This window comes from Salvelinus fontinalis, chromosome 32, assembly GCF_029448725.1.
Source record: "Salvelinus fontinalis isolate EN_2023a chromosome 32, ASM2944872v1, whole genome shotgun sequence".
Classification (NCBI taxonomy): domain Eukaryota; kingdom Metazoa; phylum Chordata; class Actinopteri; order Salmoniformes; family Salmonidae; genus Salvelinus; species Salvelinus fontinalis.
In genome coordinates, this window is record NC_074696.1 from 43,948,975 (window position 1) to 43,974,647 (window position 25,673).

The window sequence follows — 25,673 nt, forward strand, 5'->3', positions numbered from 1 at the left end:
CTAAAAAACCTATTTGACTAATAGTGAAGAAATCAATACTATGAAATAACACATAAGGATGTAGTAATCAAAAAGCGTTAAACAAATCAAAATATGAGATTCTTCAAAGTAGCCATCATTTGCCTTGACAGCTTTGCACTCTTGGCATTCTCTCAACCAGCTTCATGAGGTAGTCACCTGGAATGCATTTCAATTAACTGGTGTTCCTTGTTAAAAGTTAATTTGTGGAATGTATTTCCTTAATGTGTTTGAGCCAATCAGTTGTGTTGTGACAAGGTAGGGGTGGTATACAGAAGATAGCCCTATTTGATAGAAGACCATGTCCATATTATGGCAAGACAGCTAAAATAAGCAAACAGAAAATGACAATCCATCATTACTTTAAGACATGAAGGGAAGACAATACGGAACTTTTGAAAGTTTCTTCAAGTGCAGTCGCAAGAACCATCAAGCACTATGATGAAACTGACTCTCAAGAGGACCACCACAGGAAAGGAAGACCCAGAGTTACCTCTGTGCAGAGGATAAATCCCTTAGTCACCAACCTCAGAAATTGCGGCACAAATAAATGCTTCACGAAGTTCAAGAAATAGACATCTCAAAATCTACTGTTCAGAGGAGACTGCGTGAAATCAGGCCTTCATGGCTGCAAAGAAACAACTAGTAAAAGGACACCAATAGGAAGAAGAGACTTGCTTGGGCTAAGAAACACAAGCAATGGACATTAGACCAGTGGAAATCTCTCCTTTGGTCTGATGAGTCCAAATTGGAGATTTTTGGTTCCAAACGCAGTGTCTTTGTGAGAGAGTAGGTGAACGGATGATCTCTGCATGTGTGGTTCCCACCGTGTAGCATGGAGGTGGTGGGATGGTGCTTTGCTGGTGACACTGTCAGTGATTTCTTTAGAATTCAAGGCACACCTAACCAGCATGGCTACCACACCATTCTGCAGTGATACGCCATCCCATCTGGTTTGCGCTTAGTGGTACTATAATTTGTTTTTCAACAGGACAACGACTCAGCACACCTGCAAGCTGTGTAAGGGCTATTTGAACAAAAAGGTGTGATGAGTGCTGCATCAGATGACCTGGCCTCCACAATCACTCGACCTCAACCCAATTGAGATGGTTTGGGATGAGTTGGACTGCAGAGTGGGGGAAAAGCAGCCAACAAGTGCTCAGCATATGTGGTAACTCCAAGACTGTTGGAAAAGCAGGTTGTGAAGCTGGTTGAGAGAATGCCAAGAGTGTGCAAAGCTGTCCATGCAAAGGATGACTAATTTGAATATAAAATATATTTTGATTTGTTTAACACTTTGAGCACTACATGACTCCATAGTTATGTCTTCACTATTATTCTACAATGTATAAAATAGTTCAAATAAATAAAAGACCCTTGAATGAGTAGGTGTCCAAACTTTTGACATGTGAATTTGTAGATGGATAGACAGATTACTTTTAACACCACTATAAGCCAAACGGCAAATGTTAAGGTTTAAAAGTGCAGAACTAAATCACAATCTGTGAGAAGAATGTCAAATTAAAACATTTATTTCTGTGTAAAATAATTCATAAAAACTGAGCAGCTGATTTGTACAATCATAGACATGGCAACGAAGATATTGGGTCCCATTTTGACAGCTCTAAAAATACAGACAGTCTACAGTATAACTGCAGCAGGTCACGATTTATAAAATTTCAAAAATTATAAACTTTTTTTTCTTTTAACAATATCCGGAGGGCTATCATTTGTACAATGTAAGAGTGCATACACTTGCTGCAAGCTGCGGTAATCAAAATAAGTTTGAATCAAGTGCCATAACAGGTATTTGATCCGTAATTTCGGTAACATCCCTGCACATTTGTGCTGCCAAAATGCCACCTCCTGCATTTTAACATTTACCATCTTACTATCTGCCTTAAAATTAGATATGTCAGTCAACTCACAGCAGGTATTGTGGGTTAAAGTTTAGAATAATGAAAATGTGTTGCTAAAACCTCAGATTTTCCTTTTCTTCCCAGACGCACACATTGACAACATTATCAGGCTAGTACATATAGAGAAAAATATGAAAGGGGTCCAAGCAGGTCCAGAGGAAATGTGAAAGGCTTTACATTGAGTGAGGCAGTGGGTTGGAGGTCGACTCTGGCTCCACTGTATACCATGCAGTATTTACAAAATAGTCTATATCCATCCAACCGAGTTGTGTTCAACCATCTCCAGCCACCCTCTTATCTTCTTCCCTATGGGTTCTCTCTCGCCCTTTGTCCGAGAGATCAGGCTGCAGGCAGTGGACGACGGAACAGCAAGATGTGGGGCTCTGGAGGGAAAGAGAAAAACAGAGGAAGAGTGAGCGATTGTGAAGTTTAGAAACTGAATGGAAACAAAAATGGCAGGTTGTATCCAATATATCTGTCCTTCCTACCAAAGTATGCACTAGTTTACTTCCCTTCACTGATTTGAAAGAAAACTCATTCTAGCCCATACCTACAGTGCCTTGCAAAAGTAAGCAAGGGGCACCACCAAGCAAACAGCACCATGAAGACCAAGGAGCTCTCCAAACAGGTCAGGGACAAAGTTGTGGAGAAGTACAGATATGGGCTGAGATATTTTTTTTTAAATCCCAAAAACTTTGAAAAGCCCACGGAGCACCATTAACTCCATTATTAAAAAATTGAAAGAATATGGCACAACAAAACCTGCCAAGAGAGGGCCACCCACCAAAACTTACAGACCAGGCAAGGAGGGTATTAATCAGCAAGTCAAAGAGACCAAAGATAACCCTGAAGGAGCTTCAAAGCTCCACAGCGGAGATTGGAGTATCTGTCCATAGGACCACTTTAAGCCGTACACAGAGCTGGGCTTTACTGAAAAGTGGCCAGAAAAGAGCGATTGCTTAACTTCTACTTCATCACAATCCCGGATCCGGGAGCACCCCCATCAGTAAAAAAGCTGACTAGCATAGCGTCACAAGTAAATACTAGCATCTAAATATCATTAAATGGGGCGGCAGGGTAGCCTAGTGGTTAGAGCGTTGGACTAGTAACCGAAAGGTTGCAAGTTCAAATCCCCGAGCTGACAAGGTACAAATCTGTCGTTCTGCCCCTGAACAGGCAGTTAACCCACTGTTCCTAGGCCGTCATTGAAAATAAGAATTTGTTCTTAACTGACTTGCCTAGTTAAATAAAGGTAAAATAAAATAAAATAAAAATCACAAGTCCAAGACACCAGATGAAAAATACACAACTTGTGAATCCAGCCATCATTTCTGATTTTTAAAATGTTTTACAGGGAAGACACAATATGTATTTCTATTAGCTAACCACGATAGCAAAAGACAACTTTTTTCCCCCACCATTTCTTTCCTGCATAGGTAGCCATCACAATTTTTACCAAATAAAGATATAAATAGTCACTAACCAAGAAACAACTTCAGATGACAGTCTGATAACATATTTATTGTATAGCATATGTTTTGTTAGAAAAATGTGCATATTTCAGGTATAAATCATAGTTTTACATTGCAGCCACCATCACAACTCACCAAAGCAACTAGAATAACTACAGAGACCAACGTGAATTACCTAAATACTCATCATAAAACATTTATGAAAAATACACAGCGTACAGCAAATGAAAGACACAGATCTTGTGAATCCAGGCAATATTTTCAATTTTAAGTGTTTTACAGCAAAAACACAATATAGCATTATATTAGCTTACTACAATAGCCAACCACACAACAGCATTGATTCAAGCCAACAATAGCGATAACGAATAAACCAGCAAAAGATATACATTTTTTTACTAACCTTCTCAAACTTCTTCAGATGACAGTCCTATAACATCATATTACGCAATACATAGAGTTTGTTCGAAAATGTGCATATTTAGCGGCACAAAGTGGTTATACAATGAGAATAGTAGTGAGAATAGAATAGTAGCCAAGAATAGAATAGTAGCCAAGCTGCCAACAAAATGTCGGGAGAAATCTTGGGAGAGGCACCTAATCTAATCATTAACTAATCATAAACTTGACAAAAAAAAATACAGGTTGGACAGCAAATGAAAGATACATTAGTTCTTAATGCAACCGCTGTGTTAGATTTGTAAAATTAACGTTACTACGACATACAGCGTGCGTTAAAGCGAGACCGCACCGAAATTAATGGCGGAATAGGAGTTTTACATTTTTCAACAGAACAACGAATTAACATCATAAATAGTACTTACTTTTTGATGAGCTTTCATCAGAATCTTGTGCAAGTTGTCCTTTGTCCAAAAGAATCGTTGCTCGGTTGTAGATTGTCGCCTTCAACTTTGGAATTAGCAGTAAACATTAGCCATGTGGCCCAGACGTGCCCAACTCACTATAACGCAGCACAAAGAAATATCCAAAAATCGCAATATACTGATATAACTCGGTTTAAAATAACATTATGATGTCTTTAACACCTATATCGAATAAAATCAGAGCCGGATATATCTAAGGATTATAACGGGAGCTTTCCAGAACGCCATCCTGAGGTCTGTCTTGCGTCATGGCAAATGTAGAAAAGATTGCACCCCACGTTCCAAGACCCTTTATATGGCCTCAGATCTGCCTAGCAACACCATTCCAATTCTCACTATTTGCTGACATCTAGGGGAAGGCGTATGCAGTGCATGTCGACCAATAGAAGACATGCAAATTAATAAACTGACCCCAGAACAGCCTGCCTGATTTCAGATTTCTCACTTCCTCACAGGAAGTTTGCTCCAACTTGAGTTCTGTTTTACTCACAGATATAATTCAAACTGTTTTAGAAACTAGTGTTTTCTATCCAATAGTAATAATAATAATATGCATATTGTACGAGCAAGAATTGAGTATGAGGCAGTTTAATTTGGGAACGAAATTTACAAAGTGAAAACAGCACCCCCTATTGAGAAAAGGTTAAAGAAAAAAATAAGCAAAGCAAACACATTTGGTGCTCACCAAAAGGCATGTGGGAGACTCCCCAAACAAATGGAAGAGGGTACTCTGGTCAGATGAAACTAAAATTGAGCTTTTTGGCCATTAAGGAAACCGCTGTCTGGCGCAAACCCAACATCTCATCACCCCGAGAACATCATCCCAACAGTGACGCATGGTGGTTGCAGCATCATGCTGTGGGGATGTTTTTCATAGGCAGGGACTGGGAAACTGGTAAGAATTGAAGGAATGATGGGTGGTGCTAAATATAGGGAAATTCTTGAGGGAAACCAGTCTTCCAGAGATTTGAGACTGGCACGGAGGTTCACCTTCCAAAAAAAAAAAAAAAACACGCGTGGTTGAAGGGGAAACATTTAAATGTCTTAGTCAATGGCCTACTCAAAGCCCAGACCTCAATCCAATTGAGAATATGTGGTATGACTTAAAGATTGCTGTACACCAGCGGAACCCATCCAACTTGAAGGAGCTGGAGTAGTTTTGCCTTGAAGAATTGGCAAAAATCCCAGTGGCTAGATGTGCGAAGCTTATAGAGACATACCCCCAGGAGACTTGCAGCTGTAATTGCTGCAAAAGGTGGCTCTACAAAATATTGACTTTTGGGGGTGCAAGTTCTTTTTTGGGGTCTTATTTCTTGTATTAAAATAAATCTTCAAAAAGTGGTAGGCATGTGTAAATCAAATGTTACAACCCCAACCCCAAAAAATATATTTTAAATCCAGGATGTAAGGCAACAAAACAGGAAAAATGCCAAGGGGGTGAATAATTTCACCTCCAATGCTTTCAGATTTGTGGGAAGTAGTGAACAAAAGGAGATATTATTGGGACTCATTTTAAGTCATTTTGTGGACACCTGATAATTATTTCAAGTGTTCTAGTAGTCTCACGAGGCCAACATTGATCCTTCCAAATATCACGTTGACTCGATTATTGGAAATCTGGAGAACTTTAGTATTGGATTTGAATGGGAGCACTGGCTGTTAGTGTTAGTGTTTGGCCTCAGTGGAATTTAAGTTTCCCTCAATAGAGGCATTAACTTATGTATCCTTGTTTTGTCTGTGCCTCTTTTCCTAAAGTTGTACAGAAGGTTAAGTAGCCTGTGTTCACAAACACCACCAACGCAAAATGTTATTGGTTGGCAACAATGCTCTACTCAAAATTACAACCAACTAATTGCAGCATTTCCCAAAAAATGGAAGAGGCAAGTGGAAGAAAGTAAGGAACTTGCATTAAACACCTGCATTAAACACCAAAATTGGCTAAAGAAAATAGAAACCCAATGGGATGAGAGGACGACGATATAGAAAGTTGGATACCGCCTTACGTTCTGGTAATAATGATAAATAAAAAAAGTTAACCAAATTTGCACAAGTAATAGCAAATTTCCATGGAGGACACTATCAAAATTTGCTTAGGAGCGCAAACGAAAATAAAATGAATTGCAATGATAGGCAATCCAGCTCATAGTCAAACATATATAGGTAGGAGCTACAGAATGTAAATGTCCAAACTCACCAAAAATGTGAATGAGACATTGTGCAAATTAAAAGTTGACAGGCTTGTCTGAAGGAAAAACAGTAATGCCTCAGGAGCCGCATGTGTACAAGCTGTCTTTTTGAAATCTGGAGTTGCTAGGGCAATGGGTCTGCCTGCTCAGAAAAGTGGAGCAGCAGATGGGTCTTGAATGGAGAGAGAGAGAAAAAGAGAAGTTGCTTCATTATATCCACAATTTCTCTGCTTCATTATATCCACAATTTCCCTGCCTCATGATGCCATCGATTTTGTGAAGTGCACCAGTCCCTCCTGCAGCAGAGCACCCCCACAACATGATGCTGCCACCCCCATGCTTCACGGTTGGGATGGTGTTCTTCGGCTTGCAAGCCTCCCTCTTTTTCCTACAAACATAACGATGGTCATTATGGCCAAACAGTTCTATTTTTGTTTCATCAGACCAAAGGACATTTCTCCAAAAAGTACGCTATTTGTCCCCATGTGCAGTTGCAAACTGTAGTCTAGCTCTTTTATGGCAGTTTTGGAGCAGTGTCTCCTTCCTTGCTGAGCAGCCTTTCAGGTTGTGTCGATATAGGACTCGTTTTACTGTGGATATAGATACTTTGTACCCGTTTCCTCCAGCATCTTCACAAGGTCCTTTGGTGCGAAAAGTGCAAATAAATCCCAGAACAACAGCAAAGTACATTCACCTCTAGGAAACAGAACGCGTCTCCTTCCTGAGCAGTATGACGGCGGCGTGGTATATATACTTGTGTACTATTGTTTGTACAGATGAACGTGGTACCTTCAAGCATTTGGAAATTGCTCCCAAGGATGAACCAGACCTGTAGAGGTCCACAATTTCCCCCCCCCCCCCTGAGCTCTTGGCTGATTTCTTTTGATTTTCCCATGATGTCAAGCAAAGAGGCACTGAGTTTGACGGTAGGCCTTGAAATACATCCACAGGTACACCTCCAATTGACTCAAATGACGTCAATTAGCCTATCAGAAGCTTCTAAAGCCATGACATAATTAGTGTATGTAAACTTCTGACCCACTGGAAGTGTGATAGTGAATTATAAGTGAAGTAATCTGTCTGTAAACAATTGTTGGAAAAATGACTTGTGTCATGCACAAAGTAGATGTCCTAACCGACTTGCCAAAACTAGTTTGTTCACAAGAAATTTGAGGAGTGGTTAAAAAATGAGTTAATGACTCCAACCTAAGTGTATGTAAACTTCCGACTTCAACAGTATATATATATCATTGAAGAGTGTAACTGTCTTTAGGACAACTGGTTTTTAGTAAAGATGTGTTTAACGTAATATGTAATTGTTGTACTGTATGTGTGTATGTTATAGTTTGGTTTAATAATGTGTTAGTGTATGTAAGTTGTTTGGTCTAAAACGTTGTTCCCCTTGCTGCTATGGGACCAGGTCTCTCTTGGAAAAGAGATGTTATCGCAGTGAGAAAAACCTGTATAAAAAGGTTTACAAAAAAAGTTGAAAAAAAAGAAATAGCAGAGGCAGTTGTACAGGTAATTCATCCAAAGGGGATTTGACTTCTCAAACACGGCAGCAAGTGAAAACTATAGGATGCCCCATCTCCTTATTAATTCAGCCACTTAAGGGGAAAAAATGATAATTGCATAATTAATGTCTTGCTGAGTTTTGTAAACATATCTTAAAGGCTTCTTGTAATTTCTGCCCGGCATCAGACAAATTTTGTGCTTCAGTTGCACTTCACACAGATGAGAAATCCCAAATGGCCAATTTTAAAATCAGCAGAAAGCACTCCGACTGATGTGTAGCTACTTTTCTCAGTTAAAATGCAAGATTAATGTAGCCAACTTTGCTTAAAGTTAATTCTATGTAAAACAGAAATGGCCATGCATTGTTTTTGCAAAAAAGACCTTGCCTTATTGTTCGCTGATTTGTGGCTGCCAGCCAAATAGCGTTTCACTTCTGTTGTGAACTGATGAAAATGAAGCCATTTTCTGCAGAATGTGTTGCATTAATGTTCTGTGAAGAAACATGGTAGTTGCACGCCCCTGATCACTCAATTTAACCTTTAAAAATAATAATCTGACTTTCGATATAAAAACGCAACCCGCCAATACCCAGCTGGATTCACCTGCTCCTGCTGTACTATTTACAAACAGACGTGACAGGCTCAACTTCCGTTAGCTTTGTAATGTAAAATAATGTGACGGGTGAAAAGATCAACACGATCTGCTTTGTCTCCCGATATATTGCACAATTTGACAGCAGGTATTTACTTAAAAAATAGCTACAACTATAAAATTGTATTAAACTTCAAATAAATAGTTTCAACGGTATTGAAAAACATACCGTGGCTATATCCAAATATACTGCCCAATCAGGACTTATTTCTTTGTGTGAACGGTCTCTCTAATGATGCACATAAGGCAAGCTCAAATAAGTTAGTGACACCCAATGCAGCCAACCATATGTTCAATAGATGCCCTGTCTTAGCCAACTAATATCTGTGTTTTAACATCATGGCTGAAATGCTTGAACAACGTCTTGTTTTCAGGTGACAGACAAGAACAGATTTGTATTTGGAGACAAAACAGTAGGAGTCAGACCTCATGATTTGCTGATGGCAAGAGACCAGTATCAAAGATAGCAAGTAGCCTATAATACAAAAGGTCAATCCGATGGAGGCTGAGCACCATCTTGTGTTACAAACAGGGATCTTTGAGCTCAACATGAATGTACTGTATTCTAGGGTTGGGCGATGTCAACCTTTGTCCTAACATGATTATGTTCCTATAAAAACATTGTGATATACGATGCCATCACCACTTTTGTCCAACACCCAATATTTTATATTAATATCAAAAAACCTGCTAAAAACGCAGTTGGGCTATATCGTGAAATCGAAAAGCTATTGGAAGACGAAAGATAATGTTGAAAGCCTGGGCAGAGGCTAACCGCAAGAATTTGCAAATCTTCTCTGTGTCAGGGGCATAGGCACTGGGGAGCAAGGACCACCCAATCAAATTAAGCAAAAAAAAAAAAAAAACGTTTATGACCTTTACTTGTCAGTGTTTCATAAAGTACATTGTCTTTTTACCTAAACATGCAAACACAAATCAGATTGCATCCCTGTATGAATTCTAACTGGTGAGGGTTATTTTCTTGCACTGAAACATGTAAAGAAAATCCCTGCTAGGGGGAAATGCAGGTTAACTAATTAAACAACAAAGAATATCTACATGATCAGTCTGTGTAAAATAAGTGGTTCATGTGAACCTAACTCAGCTAAAAAAATAAATAAGAAAGCAATCCAATGTTATTTGTTGCCTAGACTTTACTGAAAATGACACTCAAGTCTTGAGAAAAACACATATTGCAGTTAGCCATAACAACCTTTGTAATAGAACGCCTGTGACCACACACACAATATATAAATATTGCACTTGGGGAAAAAACATCTTAAAGTACAAGTAGAATGAAACAGGCATTCTATTTTTGCTCTATTATAGTGGCCACAAGGCTACATGTTCAAAAATAACATTAACACGAGTAAAAAAATATATAATCCTCACACACACACACGTTACTGTCAAGTTCAACACAGCAAAAATATCTTTGGGCTACACTGCACATTATTACATTGTACACTTTCTGCTCGTGGACATCTGCAGCAGAGCATAATACCCTTTGTTGGCATAACTGATCTCTTTCAGGCAGATAGTACACCTGGTATACTCCTTTTTATCCACTGTATTGAAAAAGTGAGTAAGAAGGAAAGTGTGTGGTGTTTCTTTCACCTCTAGTGCCATCCAGCTTAAGCCAGGCCCAGCTCCAGCTACACTTGATCCCTGAATCCACTTGTTTAACAAGCAACACCTCATTTTCACCTAATTCTGAAAATTAACCACATACTGAACAGATAGATGGTGGTTAGTTCGTAAGCTAGTTTCACACAGATTGCCAGGGTCCAGTAAGCAACTAACGTTAACATGTTATAACTTGAGGAACGGCAAGGAGTCGTATACCAGTTAATAATAGTGAATTGGTTAGGTTACTAATGTTAGCTCATTTGCTATTGTAACGTTAGCTGTCTGATTTTATTAGCAAGCTAATTTTCACACCATAACTTCTCAAATAATTGAGTTTGTTGGCTAATGTTGTTCAACATTTCTCTGGCTAACTAACGGAGAATTCGATCCAGCTAGCAAGATACTTAACTATGCTAATACTTGTTCCACCACACTTTCCCCCTCACCTCAAACTTTCCAAATGCCAGTTGTTTTTCAGTTACAGCTCATGAAGTACGCTTCATCACCTACTCACTAACGTCTCCATGGTTAGGCTTCTCACCTAACGTTACCTCTTCGTTATCGCTTCCTTTCCAGAGCGCGTGCTGATACTGTAACTAGTAAGTGGGTTGACTCTTCGTTCTTAAGTCGTGTGCTGCGCTGCATGCTGTTATGTTAACGATTGGCTGAGCCTTGGACACAGCCAGTATTACTCCAAACGCACATCACTCGTTTGCTTACAGCCAGTAGTGATCCAGAAATAAAAAGCATTTTCCATTGATCTACACATCCCACCCCACAATTAAAACATAAAAATGAAATAGCTTGGTTGGATAAGTGTCCACCCCCCTTGTAATTGCAATCCTAAATTAGCTTAGATGTAAAGAATCACCTTCAAAATCACAATGTTAATTGGCCTCCACCTATGTTAAATTTGAGTGATGCACATTTTCAGGATAAATTCAGCAGTTCCTGTAGGTTCCTCTGCTGGGTAGTGAATTGCAAAGCAAACATGAGCACCAAGGAGCTTTCAAAAGAACTCTGGGACAAAGGCATTGAATATCCCTTGGAGCACAGTCAAGACTATTATTAAGAAGCGTAAGGTATATGGCACCACCAAGACCCTGCCTAGATCATGCAAACCCTCCAAAACTGGATGACCGAGGAAGTAAGAGACTGAGCAGTGGCTACCAAGAGTCCAATGGCAACTTGGAAAGAGTTATAGGTTTTTATGGCCAAGGCTGGTCAAAGTGTGACCATATAACAAGCACTCCACAAATCTGGCATGTACGGCAAGAAGGAAGCCACACCCACACTACTCAAGAAAGCCCACCTTGAATCCCGTTTGAAGTACGCAACAAAATTGTGGCAAAAGGTTGTGAAACTTTTTGGCCTAAATGAGAGGTGTTACATTTGGCACAAACCCAATACATTACCTCTACAGTGGAGCATGGTGGTGGCAGTATGTTATGGGGATGTTTCTTCTGAAACGGAAGTTCACCTTTCAGCATGAAACCGACCCAAAGCACCCAGTCAAAAAGGTACAGTGGAATGGCTATGGAATAAAAAAGTAAATGTACTTGAGTTTCCCCAGTCAGCACCCAGACCTAAATCCAATCCAAAATGTTTGGCAAGACTTGAAGATTGCTATCATTTCCCAAAGAACTTGACAAAACTTGAACAGTTTTGTAGAGAAGAATGGTCAAATATTGCCAAAACTAGGTGTGCAAAGTTTGTTGAGAGTTTGTAGCGTCCAAACTATTATGACCGCTCTATGGAAAGGGGACACTCACGAACACGATGTTCTCCGTTTTGCACTACAGTCCCCACAAGTGTCAGAATTCAGTACAATCGATGTGCCAACCTCTGTTTGGTAGCGTCCAAACCATTTAAACAAAATAATGGGGATATTCTTACGAAGACCATGGCGTTCTCCGTAACACATTTCAGCAGCCTGTAGTGCCACTTCCGGAGAGGATGAGGCCTAATACAAACAGTGCGTAATGACTGCTGCAGTACTTCAACAACTACAGTGGCAAGAAAAGTGTGTGAACCCTTTGGAATTACCTGGATATCTTCATAAATTGGTCATCAAACTTGATCTGATCATCTAAGTCACAATAAAAGACAAACAGCGTGCTTAAACTAATAACACACAAATGATTGTATTTCTATATTGAAAACATCATTTAAACATTCACAGTGTAGGTTGGGAAAAGTATGTGACCCCCTAGCCTAATGACTTCTTCAAAAGTGAATTGGAGTCAGCTAACCTTGAGTCCAATCAATGAGACAAGATTGGAGATGTTGGTTTGAGCTGCCTTGCCCTAATATATATATATATTTTTTAAATTTAAACAAAGGTTTGCTATTCACAAAAAGCATTGCCCGATGTGAACCAATGCCTCGAACAAAAGAGATCTCAGAAGACCTACGATTAAGAATTGTTGACCTGCATAAAGCTGGAAACGGTTACAAAAGTATCTCTAAAAGCCTTGATGTTCATCAGTCCACGGTAAGACAAATTGTCTCCAAATGGAGAAAGTTCAGCACTGTTGCTACTCTCCCTAGGAGTGTCCGTCCAGCAAAGATGACTGCAAGAGCACAGCGCAGAATGCTCAATGAGGTTAAGAAGAATCCTAGAGTGTCAGCTAAAGACCTACAGAAATCTCTGGAACATGCTAACATCTCTGTTGACGAGTCTACGATACATAAAACAAAACAAGAATGGTGTTCACCCAAGGACACCACGGAAGAAGCCACTGCTGTCAACAACAACAAAAAACTCTGCACGTCTGAAGTTTGAAAAAGTGCACCTGGATGTTCCACAGCAGCTGGCAAAATATTCTGTGGACAGATGAAACTACAGTCGAGTTGCTTGTAAGTAACACACAATACTATGTGTGGATAAAAAAAAGGCACAGCACACCAGCATCAAAACCGCATCCCAACTGTAAAGTATGGTGGAGGGAGCAACATGGTTTGGGGCTGCTTTGCTGCCTCAGGGCCTGGACAGCTTGCTATTATCAGAAAAATGTATTCCCGTATTCGCAAAAATGAATTCCCAAATTGATCAAGACATTTTGCAGGAGAATGTTAGGCTGTCCGTCCACCAATTAAAGGTCAACAGAAGTTGGGTGATGCAACAGGACATCAACCCCAAAAACAGAAGTAAATCAACAGAATGGCTTCAACAGAAGAAAATACGCTTTCTGGAGTGGCCCAGTCAGTGTCCTGACCGCAACCCGATTGAGATGCTGTGGCATGACCTCAAGAGAGCAGTTCACACCAGACATCCCAAGAATATTGCTGTACTGAAACAGTTTTGTAAAGAGGAATAGTCCAAAAATCCTCCTGACCATTGTGCAAGTCTGATCCACAACTACAGAAAACCTTTGGTTGAGGTTATTGCTGCCAAACGAGGGTCAACCAGTTATTAAATTCAAGGGTTCACATACTTTCCACCCTACACTGTGAATGTTTACACGCTGTGTTCAATAAAGACATGAAAATGTATAATTGTTTTGGTGTTATTAGTTTAAGCCGACTGTGTGTGTCTATTGTTGTGACCTAGATGAAGATCAGATCAAATTTTCTGACCAATTTATACAGAAATCCAGATATTTTCAAAGGGTTCACATACTTTTTCTTGCCACTGTAGGTAGGCACATCATAGTGGATTACATAAAATTGATAATTATTGCTAAAACGAAGGCCGGTGCTCTCTGGTGTGCAGTTATGGTATTTTTATTTTACATAAGGCAAAGAAGGTATAATATCAGATTATCTTTGTGGTTTACTACCTTCTTTCAGACACCCAGCTCCACCAACACCTTTTGGTCAACAAAACATTACTGTACTGTACCCCCTATCCCCCTATCACGCCTCCATGCTCTGGACACTACGCTGACAGACACAGCAAACCTTTTTGCCACAGCTCGCATTGATGTGCCATCCTGGATGAACTGCACTACCTGAGCCACTTGTGTGGGTTGTAGACTCCGTCTCATGCTACCACTAGAGTGAGAGCACCGCCAGCATTCAAAAGTGACCAAAACATCAGCCAGGAAGCATAGGAACTGAGAAGTTGTCTGTGGTCACCACCTGCAGAATCACTCCTTTTTTGGGGGTGTCTTGCTAATTGCCTATAATTTCCACCTTTTGTCTATTCCATTTGCACAACAGCATGTGAAATTTATTGTCTGTCATATATATATATATACACACACACACACACACACACATTGGGGAGAACAAGTATTAGATAACCTGCAAAATCGGCAGTGTTTCCTACTTATAAAGCATATAGAGGTCTGTAATTTTTATCATAGGTACACTTCAACTGTGAGACGGAATCTAAGACAAAAATCCAGAAAATCACATTGTATGATTTAAGTAATTCATTTGCATTTTAATTAATTCCAAGACTCGGCATGTGGAAAAGACGCACTCGCTGACTTTCAGTCCGACTCAGGAGGCGTGCACACCACCCACGGCTTACGAGTATGTTACTCGCTGATGTTCAGTCTCTGGATAATAAAGTTGACGAGCTCAGGGCAAGGATTTCCTTCCAGAGAGACATCAGGGATTCTAACATACTCTGTTTCACAGAAACATGGCTCTCTCGAGATATACTGTCTTGGTCCGTTCAGCCAGTTGGGTTCTCAGTTCATCGTGCAGAAAGGAATAAATATCTCTCTGGGAAGAATAAGGGTGGGGGTGCATGTGTCATGATTAACTACTCATGGTGTGATTGAATTCCTGTAAGTTATCACAAGTCTTTTGTTCACCAGACCTACAATACCTCACAATCAAATGCCGAACCTTACTACCTCCCAAGAACTCTCTTCGGTTATAGTCACAGCCGTGTATATCCCCCCTCAAGCCTATACCACAACGGCTCTCAAGGAACTTCACTGGACATTATTCAGAATGGAAACCACATATCCCGAGGCCGCATTTATTGTAGCTGGAGATTTTAACAAAGCAAATTTGAGGAAAACGTTACCGAAGTTAACACATTGACTGTAGTGCTCACACTGCTAAAAACACACGACCACTTATACTCCATCTTCCAGGATGCCTACAAGGCCCTCCCCTCGGCAAATCAGATCACTACTCAATTTCTCTCCTCCCTTCCTATAGGCAGAAACTCACAGGATGCACCCGTGCTAAGGACTATTCAATGCTGGTCTGACCAATCGGAATCCGCGTTTCAAGATTGTTTTGATCACGCGAACTGGGATATGTTATGGGTAGCCTCCGAGAACAGACAAATATACTGATACGGTGACTGAGTTTCAGGAAGTGTATAGGAGATGTTGTACCCAATGACTATTAAACCCCCCCCTAACCAGAAACTGTGGATATATGGCAGCATTCGCCCAAAACTGAAAGCGCAAACCATCACATTGAACCATGGCAAGGTGACTGGGAATATGGCCGACTACAAAAGTGTAGTTATTCCCTCCGTAAGGCAATCAAACAGGCACAACGTCAGTACAGAGTCAAAGTGGAGTTGCAATTCAACGGCTCAGACAGGAGGCGTATGCAGCAAGGTCAACAGACCATCACGGACTACAAAAGGGAAAACCAGCCACATCGGACACTGACGTCTTGCTTCCGGCCAAGCTAAACACCTTCACTCGCTTTGAGGATAGCACAGTGCCACCGAAGCGGCCCGCTAGAAAAGACTGTGGGCGCTAGTTCTCCATGGCCGACTTAAGACATGTACGCGTATTAACCATCGCAAGGATGCCGGCCCAGACGGCAGCATCCTCAGAGCATGTGCAGACCAGCTGGCTGGTGTGTTAAGACATATTCAATCTCTCCCTATCCCAGTCTGCTGTCCCCACATGCTTCAAGATGTCCATCATTGTTCCTGTACCCAAGAAAGCAAAGGTAACTGAACTAAATGACTATCGCCCTGTAGCATTCACTTCTGTCATGAAGTGCTTTGAGAGACTCGTCAAGGATCATATCACTTACATTTACATTTAAGTCATTTAGCAGACGCTCTTATCCAGAGCGACTTACAAATTGGTGCATTCACCTTATGATATCCAGTGGAACAACCACTTTACAATAGTGCATCTAACTCTTAAGGGGGGGGGGGGGGGTTAGAAGGATTACTTTATCCTATCCTAGGTATTCCTTAAAGAGGTGGGGTTTCAGGTGTCTCCGGAAGGTGGTGATTGACTCCGCTGACCTGGCGTCGTGAGGGAGTTTGTTCCACCATTGGGGTGCCAGAGCAGCGAACAGTTTTGACTGGGCTGAGCGGGAACTGTACTTCCTCAGAGGTAGGGAGGCGAGCAGGCCAGAGGTGGATGAACGCAGTGCCCTTGTTTGGGTGTAGGGCCTGATCAGAGCCTGAAGGTACGGAGGTGCCGTTCCCCTCACAGCTCCGTAGGCAAGCACCATGGTCTTGTAGCGGATGCGAGCTTCAACTGGAAGCCAGTGGAGAGAGCGGAGGAGCGGGGTGACGTGAGAGAACTTGGGAAAGTTGAACACCAGACGGGCTGCGGCGTTCTGGATGAGTTGTAGGGGTTTAATGGCACAGGCAGGGAGCCCAGCCAACAGCGAGTTGCAGTAATCCAGACGGGAGATGACAAGTGCCTGGATTAGGACCTGCGCCGCTTCCTGCGTGAGGCAGGGTCGTACTCTGCGAATGTTGTAGAGCATGAACCTACAGGAACGGGTCACCGCCTTGATGTTAGTTGAGAACGACAGGGTGTTGTCCAGGATCACGCCAAGGTTCTTAGCACTCTGGGAGGAGGACACAAACCTAAAACACTTCTACATTACACCCTAATTTTCTTACTGCCCCAAAAGAACCACAGACAAAGCCTTCACACTGCACATTGTAGAAACATCTCAAGGATGATCAATGGAAACAGGATGCACCTGAGCTCAATTTCGAGTCTCATAGCAGTGCCTGAATACTTGAGTAAATAAGGTACTTTATCTTTTTATAAATTTGCCAAAAGTTAACAAAAAACTTACCTTTGTCATTATTGGGTAAATTGATGGAATTTTTTCATTTAAACGTAATACATTTTAGAATAAGGCTGTAACATTACAATGTGGAAAGTTGGAAGGAGTGAATATTTTCCAAATGCACTACCGTTCAAAAGTTTGAGTTTGGGGTCATAAAGAAATGTCCTTGTTTTTGAAAGCAAAGCACATTTTTTGTCCATTAAAATAACAGCAAATTGATCAGAAATACAGTGTGGACATTGTTAATGTTGTAAATGACTATTGTAGCTGGAATCGGCAGATTTATGGAATATCTACGTAGGCGTACAGAGGGTTATCATTATCAGCAACCATCACTCCTGTGTTCTAATGACACATTGTGTTAGCCTTCTAAAATGATAAACTTGGATTAGCTAACTGATCATTAGAAAACCCTTTTGCAATTATGTTAGCACAGCTGAAAACTTATTGCTTCTTTATTCAGAACAACAAACTGGCCTTCTTTAAGACTAGTTGAGTATCTGGAGCGTCAGCATTTGTGGGTTCAATTACAGGCTCAAAATTGCCAGAAACAAAGACATTTCTTCTGAATCTCGTCAGGTCTATTCTTGTTTTGAGAAATTAAGGCTATTCCATGCCCGAAATTGCCAAGAAACTGCAGATGTCGTACAACAGTGTACTACTCCCTTCACAGAACAGCGCAACCTGACTCTAACAAGAATAGAAAGAGGAGTGGGAGGCCCCGGTGCACAACTGAGCAAGAGCACAAGTACATTAGTTAGAGAAAGTTTGAGAAAGACACCTCACGAGTCCACAACTGGCAGCTTCATTAAATAGTATCCGCATAATTACCACAATTACCTCAACACCGGTGCCCCTGCACATTGTACCAGTTACTCCTGTATATAGCCCCGCTATTGTTATTTACTGCTGCTCTTTAAAATAGTTTATCCATCTATTTTTTTTAAAGTTATTCTCTTAAAAATGCATTATTGATTAAGGGCTTGTAAGTAAGCATTTCACTGTAAAGTCTACACCGGTGGTTTTCGGCGCATGTGACAAATAAAATTTGATTTTCCTCAAAGGCCAGCATCCCGGAGTCACCTCTTCACTGTTGATGTTGAGACTGGTGTTTTGTGGGTACTATTTAATGAAGCTGCCAGTTGATGACCTGTGAGGCATCCATTTCTCAAACCAGACAATCAAATGTACTTGTCCTCTTGCTCAGTTGTGCACCGCTTTGGGACAGCACAGCGTTGTACGAGATCTGCAGTTTCTCACATGGAATAGCCTTCATTTCTCAAAACAAAAATAGAATGTCGAGTTTCATTTGAAAGTATTTTGTTTCTGGACATTTTGAGTCTGTATATCAAACCCACAAATGCTGACGTTCCAGATACTCAACTAGTCTGAAGGCCAGTTTTATTGAGTCTTTAAAATCAAAACAGTTTTCAGCTGTGCTAACAATTGCAAAAGGGTTTGCTAATGATCAATTAACCTTCTAAAATGATAAACTTGGATTAGCTAACAATGTGACATTGGAACACAGAAGTGATGGTTGCTGATAATGGGCCTCTGTATGCCTATGCAGATATTCCCTTTTTTATTTTTTTAAATAAGTTTTTTTTTTAAAGCCGTTTCCAGCTACAATAGTCATTTACAAGTCTACACTGCATTTCTGATCAATTTAATGTTATTTTAAATGAACAAAAAAAAATATTTAAAAGTGCTTTTCTTTCAAAAACAAGGACATTTCTAACTGACCCCAAACTTTTGAATGTTAGTGTGTGTGGTGTATAAATAAAAGTTGTAACTATTAGCTTAATGCACATGCATTCGACAGCGAGATAAACATTTAGCGCTGCTTTGGTGGAATTAGGTCTGTCTGACCTACAATCCGCTCTTGCGTTCCGTAGGCTATATAACAATTGTTGAAAATAGGCTATAGCAAATAGGAATAGGCAAATGACTCAGAATATCAGTTTTACACTGCTTGGCACCAGTCAAGTTATATATAGGCTAAACCATCGTCAGTCACATCAATGTCGTCACCGTCGACGATGGCTGTCCTAACCCTAACCCATTGTAATATCGCCCAACTTTAATCTATTCATTAGTGCAAGTCGTAGCAAACCATTGTGCAACGAAAAACAATGTATTATTGGACAAATGCAGGTAGGTCCATTTCAGCTCATTTACTTCCAAGTGAATACACCCAATGTTACATGATGGTTTGTAAAGCACAACGTCACAAGAGAATTAATTTGGCAACATGAGCTTTAAACATCTAAGGAGCAGCACAACCTAATCACCATTATTGACCCAAACTCAAGACCTGGGACAAAATGAATCCCCCAGGTCAGAGATAGTTCCGAGTACAGTAAGCTACAGTGTTTGTAGAACTCAACATTATGCTGCTGTATTTACCATGTCACCCTGCCTACTGTACTGATAAACCCCCCATGGCTATGCACCATAAGCACAACTGTAAAGTACAGTTCAGTGTTGTATTCCTCCATAGCCTATATGTTGCTGTATTCATCAGCACTTCACTCTTTCTACCACACTGAGCGTCAACACTAATACCGGGCTCAACATTAACTTTTTTAGCCACTTACAGGTCTGAGTATTCACTTGACAGAAAGCTGAAGCCACTCTCCCTGTCACCATTTTTTCCTATCCCCTCGTATTAGGCCCAGGCTACTATATTCATTTTAGGTAGGTTACACATTTCTAGAATATGGAAATAGGCCTTGGCCAACTACGCATCATTTAATTCTTCACTTTTCCTCAGCTGTTGCCTAAATTGTTACTCTTCATTCGATTTTTCCATCTTGGTATTGTTTGCTCAATTTCACTTTTTGTGACCTATAATATTTGTCATTCAAAATACATCTGTGAATAGCATAGAACCTGACTTGCAAAATTATTCCCAACTTTAGGACATTAAAACATAGAATAGTTTGGAAAATACTGTTCATAATTTGTCTTAATGCTAATGTTAATTTAGTTATGGAGCTGTTGTCTTATGCCTTGCTCAACTGTAATTTTTTTTGTCCCTCTCTTTTAGGCCTCTCATGTTTGAGATGTCCTAGAACTCTGTTAGATGTATTTGTTCATGAAATAGTGCAGCAGGAGAACTCTACCATGCATTGAACTGAAAAAGTAGCTTAAGAGGCCAAGTTCCATATCAAATGCAGAGAAAATAGAAAATGTGGGCTTCTATAAACAAGACACCGAAGTGTCCAATATAAAAAAATATACTGCGGCTATTGGCTCAGATCTGAAAAAACAAGAGAAAAATAATTTGCCTGGATATTTTGCGCCGCTTTGGTGTGACTCTTAGCTCTGTCTACATTGTTATCTTGCTTTGTGTAAATAACATTTATTGAAATAGGCTACAGTAATATACCTTTTTAAAAATCAGAACGTCAACCATGCACTGCCCCGCCTGATCCAATTATGATTGGAGTAATTGTCTGAATGTGATTTTTTTGTCCATTCCGACAACTGAAATCTACCGTGCAATCGGAAAGTATTCAGATCCCTTCACTTACACTTTGCTATTTTACAGCCTTATTATAAAATTGATTATATTAAATCTACACACAACCAATAATAAAAAGCAAAAACATTTTTGCTGATTTATTAAAAATAAAAACATTAGTACCTTATTTACATAAGTATTCAGACCCTTTGCGATGAGACTCAAAATTGAGCTCAGGTGCATCCTGTTTCTACTGATCATCCTTGAGATGTTACAACTTGGAGTACATCTGTGGTAAATTTAATTAATTGGACATGATTTGGAAAGGCATAACATACACACCTGTCTATAAGGTCCCACAGTTGACAGTGCATGTCAGAGCAAAAACCAAGCCATGAGGTCAAAGCAATTGTCCATAGAGCTCCAAAACAGGATTGTGTCGAGGCAAAGATCTGGGGAAGGGTACCCAAAAAAAATCTTCAGCATTGAAGGTCCCTAAGAACACAGTGGCATCCATTCTTTATTTAACCAGGCAAGTCAGTTAAGAACAAATTCTTATTTACAATGACGGCCTACCAACAGGCAAAAGGTCTCCTGCGGGGACGGGGATTAAAAATGACAAAACGCATCATGACAAGAGACAACACTACATAAGAGACCTAAGACAACATAGCAAGGCAGCAACACAACATGGTAGCAGCACAAAACATGGTACAAACATTATTGGCCAGAGACAACAAAGTTCAAGAAGGTAGAGACAACAATACATCACACAAAACAGCCACAACTGTCAGTTAGAGTGTCCAGGATTGAGTCTTTGAAGAGATTGAGATAATTGTCCAGTTTGAGTGGTTGTTGCAGCTCATTCTTTTTAAAAAATGGAAGAAGTCTAGAACCACCAAGACTCTTCCTAGAGCTAGACCAAACTGAGCAATCAGGGAAGAAGGGCCTTGGTCAGCGAGGTGACCGAGAAGCCCCAGAGTTAATTTGTGGAGATGGGATAATCTCTGCAGCACTCCACCAATCAGGCCTTTATGGTAGAGTGGCCAGACAAGCCACTCCCCAGTAAAAAGGCACACAACAGCCAGCTTGGAGAGCTCCAAAAGGCACCTAAAGGACTCCGACCATGAGAAACAAGATTCTCTGGTCTGATGAAACCAAGATTCACATTTTTGGCCTGAATGCCAAGCATTACGCCTGGAGAAAATCTGGCACTGCTCATCACCTGGCCAATACCATCCCTACGGTGAAGCATGGTGGTGGCAGCGTCATGCTGTGGGGATGTTTTTTAGCAGCAGGGACTGGGGGACTAGTCAGGATCGAGGGAAAGATGAACGGCGCAAAGTACAGAGAGATCCTTGAAGAAAACCTGCTCCAGAGTGCTCAGGATCTCAGACTGGGGCGAATGTTCAACATCCAACGACCCTGAGCACACAGCCAAGACAACGCAGGCGTGACTTCAGGACAAGTATCTGAATGACCTTGAGTGGCCCAGCCAGAGCCCGAATTTGAACCCGATCGAACATCTCTAGAGATCCCTCAAAATAGCTGTGCAGCGAAGCTCTCCATCCAACTTGACGGGATCCGCATAGAATGGGAGAAAATCTCCAAATACAGGCATGTCAAGCTTGAAGCGTCATAAAGTGCTTCAACAGAAGTACTGAGTAAAGGGTCTGAAAATGTATGTACGCGATTACATTTTTTAATGAATTTGCAAAAATTTCTAAAACATTTTTATTTTTCATTATGGGGTATTGTGTATTTTGAGGGGGGGGGGGGGGGGAGACTAGTGAATCCTTTTTGGAAAGGCTGGAACGTAACAATGTAAAAGTGAAGGGGTCTGAATACACTATGTTCTGGGTGCCCAACTTCTTTATTTTTGCCTAGGACAAGCCTTAATGACTAGCCCCGTAAAATCTGTCAGTGTACCTGGTTGATGAATCATGTAGTGTATCCAGCCTTGACTCTGCTGGACACCCAGGTTCCTCCACTCAGTCTCTGACATCAGATGGGTCTTGGGCACACGCTTGGCAATGTCCTTGGGCAGCATCACGTGCCTACAGGCAGTGGAGAAATGGAATGGTACTTTACGTTGTGTCAACATCACAGGGCTGGGAAGGAAGATAGCTGCAGGCAAGACGTGTCAATACTAGCTATATAGCTAGATCAAAACCGTTTGGCAAGAAAGTACCGTCAACTTACCTATACTCGAATTTCTCATCATCGTATTTGTCAGAGTAATATATCTGCTTCTGAGACATGATGCCAACCTGAAAAAGACAAAAGCAATCAGTTTAGTTAATCAAGTCCAAGGAAGATGAGTGAAGGAATGGATTAGTGGCGAACAAAAATAATAATGTGCTCGTGAAATCTAGTAAATCCATGCCCAGTTCCAACTTTTGTGGTTGGAGTGAAGGCTTTGGACCGATGGAGTTACCCGGGAGATCCGTTTGACATCTTGATGAAAAGCACTGAGGATAACAAGTGGGGTTATTTATTTTTTGTGCGTCTAAGGAGCATGCTTTGAACAAGATTTCAGATTGGAAGGTCGTGTGGATCTGTGAAGGGCGCCTATCAAGGGGGTTCTCTGGAGTGGCGCTAAAAGTGAGTGCAAAGGATGTAACTGAAAAAGTAGCTGCAGTTGTGGTATGGTGGCTGGAGAGAAAGCCCACTCATTCATTATTTTGGTCTTTAAAGAAGTCTCACAGGTATTTTTGGGTTGTGAGATATCCTGTACAAGACATCGTGCCCAAATCCACGCAGTGTGACAAATGAAAAATATTTGGGTGTCAATTGTATGTATAGGGGAGGATTGTCGTATTGTAGTTGAAGCGAAATGCTGCAATTGTGGTGTCGGACATGCGCCCTAATTCCTAAAGTGCCCTGTTACGTGAAAGCGAGAGGTGGCAAGAGTAAGCGCTGCTCAGCGTGTCTCCTATCCAGAAGCAGTCAGAAGAGGAACGTTGAAGAAACCATGTTAGTTAGAGACCAGGATCCTGGCATGTTAAAAAGGTGGACTTCGTATTGTTTATTGCATTGGTTATAAACTGCACAGTCGGAATTTACAAAATAGTAAATCCGAGAAAATAGACATTGTTGCGACTGCAGCTGAAAGGTTAGGGACTCGGGGATTTTACATTATAGGCATTACAAGGAACTATGACCGAAGGAGTGGGATGGGTTTATTTATGCATTTCTTTGTTTTGTTACCATGTTTTTCCGTTCACTACCCATGCAATAGGTGGCGGCAATACACCTAGTCGGTTAGTCTGCCAACAAACCACATTAAAGTAAACGCTAAGAGAAGGTAAACGCTAAGAGAAGGCAATAGAAATAAGACATAATTACAGGTTTGTCAGATCAATGCCCCTGCAGAGCGCATCATAAACTAAGGTAGCATTATTTGGCCAAGGCGACAAGCTGTGGCTACTAGCTAACAAACACATCTTGGTCAGCTATTTATCACTACATCATACAATGTTGGACACATTACATTTGTAACAAAGTTTAAAAAATAAAAATAAAAAAGTAGTTCAATGCATCCGCGGTGGAGCCCAGTTTCAAAATATGACCATATCCCAGCTGCATGCCCTAGTTTTGAAGTAATCATGAAAAAAACAGGCCTTATTTTAGGGCATTTTTCACCCTGCCAGGGTGATGTGAGCCTGGACAGTGTATCTCGTCATCAAACCGTAGACCAGAAATAGTCAGAAGTTGACATTATTTTCCTACTTCCTCGTTATGCAGACATAAGCACACCTGGCACCATTGAGATGCGGATGTTTACTTTCTACACGAGTTGTTATTTTTCGTCTAAAGAGCAGATTGTAGTGGTAAAATAAAAAACGATACATTTTTTTTATGCCATTTACGCTAAATGGAATTCTAAGCTTCACTCCAGTCAAAACAGGCTCTGCGAACGTTCGACTCCATTAATTTGCTATGGGCTCGCGCTAGTGTTCCAGCTTAGCCAACGTTCTTAAAGACGTGTTTGAGCCTTGGGTGAATTTTGACACGTTTTATTGTCCAGCCTAATTATACATAACTAGCTACTCATGTCAACCGTTGACTGTTCCAGCTAACATAGTTCTAACAAAATGCCATCCAACGACTGTTGAAACTAACTAAATTAGCTGGCTAACTACTCTAGTTAACGATAAAAATGCAGTAGCTAACTACTATAGCAGGCTTAGCTAGCTACTAGCTTTGACAACACAAGTAAAGCACAAATCACCTTTATCCACGTGGCTTGTTCCAAATGATTGTACTGGTGATTTCCTAACAAGAATCTAGATATATCACAAAATAACTGTTGTTTGTAGAATAGTGTCCTGCTTCTGATGTGGTCGATTGACCTTTTTGAAATTTGCTGCGAGTTTCCCTCTCTAATGTTAGCTACTGATCCGGCCTTTCACCATTCAAAAAGCCACCGCTGCTTTTCATTGGTCAATCCTCTCACAGAAATGATCATGTGATTTACCTCGGCCCTGTTATTGGTTAGAATCTCTATATATAGATATATAGATAGAAAGATATATATATATATATATATATATATATATATATAAATGAGGAGGTTCGATTAATCCAACGATATTAGATAAACGAGATACGAATCCCATTGGCCAATGAATGGAGGAATGTATAACGCCCCACCCAGCAGACTGTCAACAAATCATCATGCTGCGTCATAAGGTTGTAGTGATGGGCATTTCGGTTCTTTTCCGTGAGCCGGCTCCTTAGGCTCAGCTCACCAAAAAGAGCCGGATCTTTTGGCTCCCAAATATATGTTTTGTATTTTTTCAAGTCAAGCACTTCAGAGGGTAGTGCGTACGGCCCAGTACATCACTGGGGCAAAGCTGCCTGCCACCCAGGACCTCTACACCAGGCGGTGTCAGAGGAAGGCCCTAAAAATTGTCAAAGACCCCAGCCACCCCAGTCATAGACTGTTCCCTACT

The 25,673-nt window shown here is 40.8% G+C and overlaps 1 protein-coding gene across 1 annotated transcript; it reads right to left on the minus strand.

The window, feature by feature from the left end:
* Positions 1-1,534: 1,534 nt before the first annotated feature.
* On the minus strand, positions 1,535-25,143 carry LOC129831424 (cyclin-dependent kinases regulatory subunit 1). The gene is made up of 4 exons (XM_055894803.1): positions 24,950-25,143; positions 22,918-22,985; positions 22,645-22,772; positions 1,535-2,320 (listed from the first exon to the last, which is right to left on the minus strand). Exons 2-4 carry the CDS (start codon positions 22,974-22,976, stop codon positions 2,277-2,279), a joined length of 231 nt encoding a protein of 76 aa, XP_055750778.1. The 5' UTR covers positions 22,977-22,985; positions 24,950-25,143; the 3' UTR covers positions 1,535-2,276.
* Between the last annotated feature and the right edge of the window lie 530 nt (positions 25,144-25,673).

Coding starts and splice junctions, on each gene's coding strand:
- LOC129831424 (XM_055894803.1), bottom strand. CDS start 22,976: ATGTCTCAGAAGCAGATATATTACTCTGACAAATACGATGATGAGAAA. Junction 22,773..22,917: donor GATGAGAAATTCGAGTATAG/GTAAGTTGACGG, acceptor CACTGCCTGTAG/GCACGTGATGCTGCCCAAGG. Junction 2,321..22,644: donor CTACATGATTCATCAACCAG/GTACACTGACAG, acceptor CTTTCCCTCCAG/AGCCCCACATCTTGCTGTTC.